Source organism: Electrophorus electricus, chromosome 1 (genome assembly GCF_041902795.1).
Source record: "Electrophorus electricus isolate QZ-2024a chromosome 1, ASM4190279v1, whole genome shotgun sequence".
Taxonomy (NCBI): Eukaryota; Metazoa; Chordata; class Actinopteri; order Gymnotiformes; family Gymnotidae; genus Electrophorus; species Electrophorus electricus.
In genome coordinates, this window is record NC_137497.1 from 912,501 (window position 1) to 920,000 (window position 7,500).

The window sequence follows — 7,500 nt, forward strand, 5'->3', positions numbered from 1 at the left end:
CCAGCACATACACACACGTACTGCACCGGGGGTGGACGCGTCAGCGAACTCATTCACACAGGAACCAAAGGGCTACTGCGTGTGCAGGTGTGCGTGTGTGTGCACGTGAGTGTGTGTCGGACCCACGGACAGACAGCACTTCACAGTGCGGTGCCAGTGTTATGATATCTGGCACCACGCCCTCCTCCTGTAGCAGGTTGACACCCCAGTTCAAGCTGCCAATATTCCCCTATAAACAAACAAACCAACATTAACAAACCCAGGGTCATAATAAACATCTTAAACTCAACAGCAAAACCACAGTCATATTCTAAACCCTCGCTAACACAACCACGGTCATATTCTAAACACTCGCTAACACAACCACGGTCATATTCTAAACACTCGCTAACACAACCATGGTTACCATGGTTAGGGTCGGAGTAGGGGTAGGGGCCAGGGTCAGGGTGACTATGCACTAGCTGTTGTGCTGTGCTGAGTGGGAAACCAGGCTGAAACAGGTCAGGGTTGTGATGGATGTTCTGGTAACAAAACACACTCCTAACTCACCAGAGCCCACACCCCCCCCCCCCCCCCCCACACACACACTTCTCACCAGAGCCCACAGAGCTACCTTCAGACGTTTAATTTCCTCCCACGTGTCCAGCGCAGGTGAGCGGACAGTGCAGCTGAGATCCGGGACAACATTCTGAAACACACACACACACACACACACACACACACACACACACACACACACACACACAGGGTAAACAGCGTGTACCCACAGTAAAGCCTGTAGTCTCACACTGGTGTTGGGGGGTTACCTGAGCCCCCAGCAGTAGACAGCCTGTTTTATCATGTACCAGCTGTCCATACAGATGCACTGGCAGATACACACTGGGCCTCTGCAGCCTGCAGCACACACACACACACATACATACGCACAATCAGAGAAAGGTACTGAAACGGAACTGTCAGATTGAATCTGTGACATCCAGCGATCGTTGACCCCTGACCTTTGGTTGGTACGGCGGACGTAGTTGTCACCATCCACTGGTTTATGGTATGTTGTCAGGGCTTCGTTCATCTGGTCTTCAACCATGTCCACATACTTTAGATTATACTCCTAAACACACACACACGATTAGTCTCCTAAACACACACACACACACACACCCTGAGAGAGATGGTGGGGGTCTCTTACACACACACACACACACACACACACACACACACACACACCCTGAGAGAGATGGTGGGGTTCTCTTACACACACACACACACACACACACACACACCCTGAGAGAGATGGTGGGGGTCTCTTACACACACACACACACCCTGAGAGAGATGGTGGGGGTCTCTTACACACACACACACACACACACACACACACACACACACCCTGAGAGAGATGGTGGGGTTCTCTTACACACACACACACACACACACCCTGAGAGAGATGGTGGGGGTCTCTTACACACACACACACACACACACCCTGAGAGAGATGGTGGGGGTCTCTTACACACACACACACACACACACACACACACACACACAAACACACACACAAACACACACACAAACACACACACACACCCTGAGAGAGATGGTGGGGTTCTCTTACACACACACACACACACACACACACACACACCCTGAGAGAGATGGTGGGGGTCTCTTACACACACACACACACACCCTGAGAGAGATGGTGGGGATCTCTTACACACACACACACACACCCTGAGAGAGATGGTGGGGGTCTCTTACACACACACACACCCTGAGAGAGATGGTGGGGGTCTCTTACACACACACACACACACACACACACACACCCTGAGAGAGATGGTGGGGGTCTCTTACACACACACACACACACACACACACACACACACACACACACACACACACACACACACACACACACCCTGAGAGAGATGGTGGGGGTCTCTTACACACACGCACACACACACACACACACACACCCTGAGAGAGATGGTGGGGGTCTCTTACACACACACACACACACACACACACACACACACACACACACACACACACACACACACCCTGAGAGAGATGGTGGGGGTCTCTTATACACACACACACACACACACACACACACACACACCCTGAGAGAGATGGTGGGGGTCTCTTACACACACACACACACACACCCTGAGAGAGATGGTGGGGGTCTCTTACACACACACACACACACACACACACCCTGAGAGAGATGGTGGGGGTCTCTTACACACACACACACACACACACACACACCCTGAGAGAGATGGTGGGGGTCTCTTACACACACACACACACACACACACCCTGAGAGAGATGGTGGGGGTCTCACATTGTGCCATTTCTCCAGCTGCTTGCTGACGTAACCTCTGTCACTGAGGTAGACGAAACCCTTCAGAATGGACGGGAATCTAACCAGGAGACACACACACACAGTTACAGAGCACACACACACACAGTTACAGCACACACACACACACACACACACACAGTTACAGAGCACACCCACCCACACACACAGTTACAGCACATACACACACAGTTACAGAGCACACGGACGATGTGAGAGTGAGACTGTGAGCGTGGGCAGACATGTTGTGTATTGTGTATGTGAGTGTGCGTTGTGTTCCGTGTGAGTGTGTGTGTGTGTGTGTATATTAGTCTGTGTGTTTGTTTTAGTGTGTGTGTGTGTGTGTGTGTATATATTAGTCTGTGTGTTTGTTTTAGTGTGTGTGTGTGTGTGTGTGTATATATTAGTCTGTGTGTTTGTTTTAGTGTGTGTGTGTATATTAGTCTGTGTGTTTGTTTTAGTGTGTGTGTGTGTGTGTGTTCTCACCTGAGCTGCAGCAGTTGTCCTTTCTCACCCAGGTGTGTTAGTGCTGGTTTCATGTGTGTGAGCGCATAAAGGTTGGCCTGCAGGAACACACACACACACACACACACACACACACACACGAACCCACTAACCCTACAGCACTACTAATCTCACACACCTGCCTGTAAATTCAGGATCTCATCCTCTCCCCTCTCACTCCCCTCTCACTCCCCTCCTCTCATCCAGACCTCACCTTCTCCTCACAGGCTTTGTCCAGGATGTCCAGTGCCTCCACTGAGCTTGCTGATGTCACGAAGCTGTGTGATGAGCAGCTCCACCGCTCAGCTGCCGAAGACCTCCACGTTAGCACGCAGGAGGACGCGCAGGTGCTTGGTCGCGTACGGGCGGCAGCTCTGTAACAAACAGGAAGATGGCACATCACAGTGCGGTGCCAGTGTTATGATATCTGGCACCACGCCCTCCTCCTGTAGCAGGTTGACACCCCAGTTCAAGCTGCCAATATTCCCCTATAAACAAACAAACCAACATTAACAAACCCAGGGTCATAATAAACATCTTAAACTCAACAGCAAAACCACAGTCATATTCTAAACCCTCGCTAACACAACCACGGTCATATTCTAAACCCTCGCTAACACAACCACGGTCATATTCTAAACCCTCGCTAACACAACCACGGTCATATTCTAAACACTCGCTAACACAACCACGGTCATATTCTAAACACTCGCTAACACAACCATGGTTACCATGGTTAGGGTCGGAGTAGGGGTAGGGGCCAGGGTCAGGGTGACTATGCACTAGCTGTTGTGCTGTGCTGAGTGGGAAACCAGGCTGAAACAGGTCAGGGTTGTGATGGATGTTCTGGTAACAAAACACACTCCTAACTCACCAGAGCCCACACCCCCCCCCCCCCCCCCCCACACACACTTCTCACCAGAGCCCACAGAGCTACCTTCAGACGTTTAATTTCCTCCCACGTGTCCAGCGCAGGTGAGCGGACAGTGCAGCTGAGAGCCGGGACAACATTCTGAAACACACACACACACACACACACAGGGTAAACAGCGTGTACCCACAGTAAAGCCTGTAGTCTCACACTGGTGTTGGGGGGTTACCTGAGCCCCCAGCAGTAGACAGCCTGTTTTATCATGTACCAGCTGTCCATACAGATGCACTGGCAGATACACACTGGGCCTCTGCAGCCTGCAGCACACACACACACACATACATACGCACAATCAGAGAAAGGTACTGAAACGGAACTGTCAGATTGAATCTGTGACATCCAGCGATCGTTGACCCCTGACCTTTGGTTGGTACGGCGGACGTAGTTGTCACCATCCACTGGTTTATGGTATGTTGTCAGGGCTTCGTTCATCTGGTCTTCAACCATGTCCACATACTTTAGATTATACTCCTAAACACACACACACGATTAGTCTCCTAAACACACACACACACACACACCCTGAGAGAGATGGTGGGGGTCTCTTACACACACACACACACACACACACACACACACACACACACCCTGAGAGAGATGGTGGGGTTCTCTTACACACACACACACACACACACACACACACCCTGAGAGAGATGGTGGGGGTCTCTTACACACACACACACACCCTGAGAGAGATGGTGGGGGTCTCTTACACACACACACACACACACACACACACACACACACACCCTGAGAGAGATGGTGGGGTTCTCTTACACACACACACACACACACACCCTGAGAGAGATGGTGGGGGTCTCTTACACACACACACACACACACACCCTGAGAGAGATGGTGGGGGTCTCTTACACACACACACACACACACACACACACACACACACACACACAAACACACACACAAACACACACACAAACACACACACACACCCTGAGAGAGATGGTGGGGTTCTCTTACACACACACACACACACACACACACACACACACACCCTGAGAGAGATGGTGGGGGTCTCTTACACACACACACACACACCCTGAGAGAGATGGTGGGGGTCTCTTACACACACACACACACACCCTGAGAGAGATGGTGGGGGTCTCTTACACACACACACACCCTGAGAGAGATGGTGGGGGTCTCTTACACACACACACACACACACACACACACACCCTGAGAGAGATGGTGGGGGTCTCTTACACACACACACACACACACACACACACACACACACACACCCTGAGAGAGATGGTGGGGGTCTCTTACACACACGCACACACACACACACACACACCCTGAGAGAGATGGTGGGGGTCTCTTACACACACACACACACACACACACACACACACACACACACACACACACACACACACACACACACACACCCTGAGAGAGATGGTGGGGGTCTCTTATACACACACACACACACACACACACACACACACACACACACACCCTGAGAGAGATGGTGGGGGTCTCTTACACACACACACACACACACCCTGAGAGAGATGGTGGGGGTCTCTTACACACACACACACACACACACACACCCTGAGAGAGATGGTGGGGGTCTCTTACACACACACACACACACACACACACACCCTGAGAGAGATGGTGGGGGTCTCTTACACACACACACACACACACACACCCTGAGAGAGATGGTGGGGGTCTCACATTGTGCCATTTCTCCAGCTGCTTGCTGACGTAACCTCTGTCACTGAGGTAGACGAAACCCTTCAGAATGGACGGGAATCTAACCAGGAGACACACACACACAGTTACAGAGCACACACACACACAGTTACAGCACACACACACACACACACACACACAGTTACAGAGCACACCCACCCACACACACAGTTACAGCACATACACACACAGTTACAGAGCACACGGACGATGTGAGAGTGAGACTGTGAGCGTGGGCAGACATGTTGTGTATTGTGTATGTGAGTGTGCGTTGTGTTCCGTGTGAGTGTGTGTGTGTGTGTGTATATTAGTCTGTGTGTTTGTTTTAGTGTGTGTGTGTGTGTGTGTGTATATATTAGTCTGTGTGTTTGTTTTAGTGTGTGTGTGTGTGTGTGTGTATATATTAGTCTGTGTGTTTGTTTTAGTGTGTGTGTGTATATTAGTCTGTGTGTTTGTTTTAGTGTGTGTGTGTGTGTGTGTTCTCACCTGAGCTGCAGCAGTTGTCCTTTCTCACCCAGGTGTGTTAGTGCTGGTTTCATGTGTGTGAGCGCATAAAGGTTGGCCTGCAGGAACACACACACACACACACACACACACACACACACGAACCCACTAACCCTACAGCACTACTAATCTCACACACCTGCCTGTAAATTCAGGATCTCATCCTCTCCCCTCTCACTCCCCTCTCACTCCCCTCCTCTCATCCAGACCTCACCTTCTCCTCACAGGCTTTGTCCAGGATGTCCAGTGCCTCCACTGAGCTTGCTGATGTCACGGAGCTGTGTGATGAGCAGCTCCACCGCTCAGCTGCCGAAGACCTCCACGTTAGCGCGCAGGAGGACGCGCAGGTGCTTGGTCGCGTACGGGCGGCAGCTCTGTAACAAACAGGAAGATGGCACATCACAGTGCGGTGCCAGTGTTATGATATCTGGCACCACGCCCTCCTCCTGTAGCAGGTTGACACCCCAGTTCAAGCTGCCAATATTCCCCTATAAACAAACAAACCAACATTAACAAACCCAGGGTCATAATAAACATCTTAAACTCAACAGCAAAACCACAGTCATATTCTAAACCCTCGCTAACACAACCACGGTCATATTCTAAACCCTCGCTAACACAACCACGGTCATATTCTAAACCCTCGCTAACACAACCACGGTCATATTCTAAACCCTCGCTAACACAACCACGGTCATATTCTAAACACTCGCTAACACAACCACGGTCATATTCTAAACACTCGCTAACACAACCATGGTTACCATGGTTAGGGTCGGAGTAGGGGTAGGGGCCAGGGTCAGGGTGACTATGCACTAGCTGTTGTGCTGTGCTGAGTGGGAAACCAGGCTGAAACAGGTCAGGGTTGTGATGGATGTTCTGGTAACAAAACACACTCCTAACTCACCAGAGCCCACCCCCCCCCCCCCCCCCCCACACACACTTCTCACCAGAGCCCACAGAGCTACCTTCAGACGTTTAATTTCCTCCCACGTGTCCAGCGCAGGTGAGCGGACAGTGCAGCTGAGATCCGGGACAACATTCTGAAACACACACACACACACACACACACACACACACACACACACACACACACACACAGGGTAAACAGCGTGTACCCACAGTAAAGCCTGTAGTCTCACACTGGTGTTGGGGGGTTACCTGAGCCCCCAGCAGTAGACAGCCTGTTTTATCATGTACCAGCTGTCCATACAGATGCACTGGCAGATACACACTGGGCCTCTGCAGCCTGCAGCACACACACACACACATACATACGCACAATCAGAGAAAGGTACTGAAACGGAACTGTCAGATTGAATCTGTGACATCCAGCGATCGTTGACCCCTGACCTTTGGTTGGTACGGCGGACGTAGTTGTCACCATCCACTGGTTTATGGTATGTTGTCAGGGCTTCGTTCATCTGGTCTTCAACCATGTCCACATACTTTAGATTATACT

The 7,500-nt window shown here is 51.0% G+C and overlaps 1 protein-coding gene across 1 annotated transcript in view; it reads right to left on the reverse strand.

Moving 5' to 3' along the window:
- The window catches only part of LOC113568471 (rapamycin-insensitive companion of mTOR), a 15,639-nt gene that overhangs the window by 1,866 nt on the left and 6,273 nt on the right, over positions 1–7,500 (reverse strand). The window contains 18 exon segments of the mRNA XM_081698019.1: positions 51–229; positions 614–688; positions 807–894; positions 999–1,108; positions 2,351–2,429; positions 2,855–2,931; positions 3,087–3,132; positions 3,134–3,246; positions 3,810–3,884; positions 3,973–4,060; positions 4,165–4,274; positions 5,517–5,595; positions 6,021–6,097; positions 6,253–6,412; positions 6,447–6,526; positions 7,007–7,081; positions 7,200–7,287; positions 7,392–7,500. The exon segment at positions 7,392–7,500 is cut by the window's right edge and continues 1 nt beyond it. Of these exon segments, the coding sequence (XP_081554145.1) occupies positions 51–229; positions 614–688; positions 807–894; positions 999–1,108; positions 2,351–2,429; positions 2,855–2,931; positions 3,087–3,132; positions 3,134–3,246; positions 3,810–3,884; positions 3,973–4,060; positions 4,165–4,274; positions 5,517–5,595; positions 6,021–6,097; positions 6,253–6,412; positions 6,447–6,526; positions 7,007–7,081; positions 7,200–7,287; positions 7,392–7,500 (1,708 nt within the window).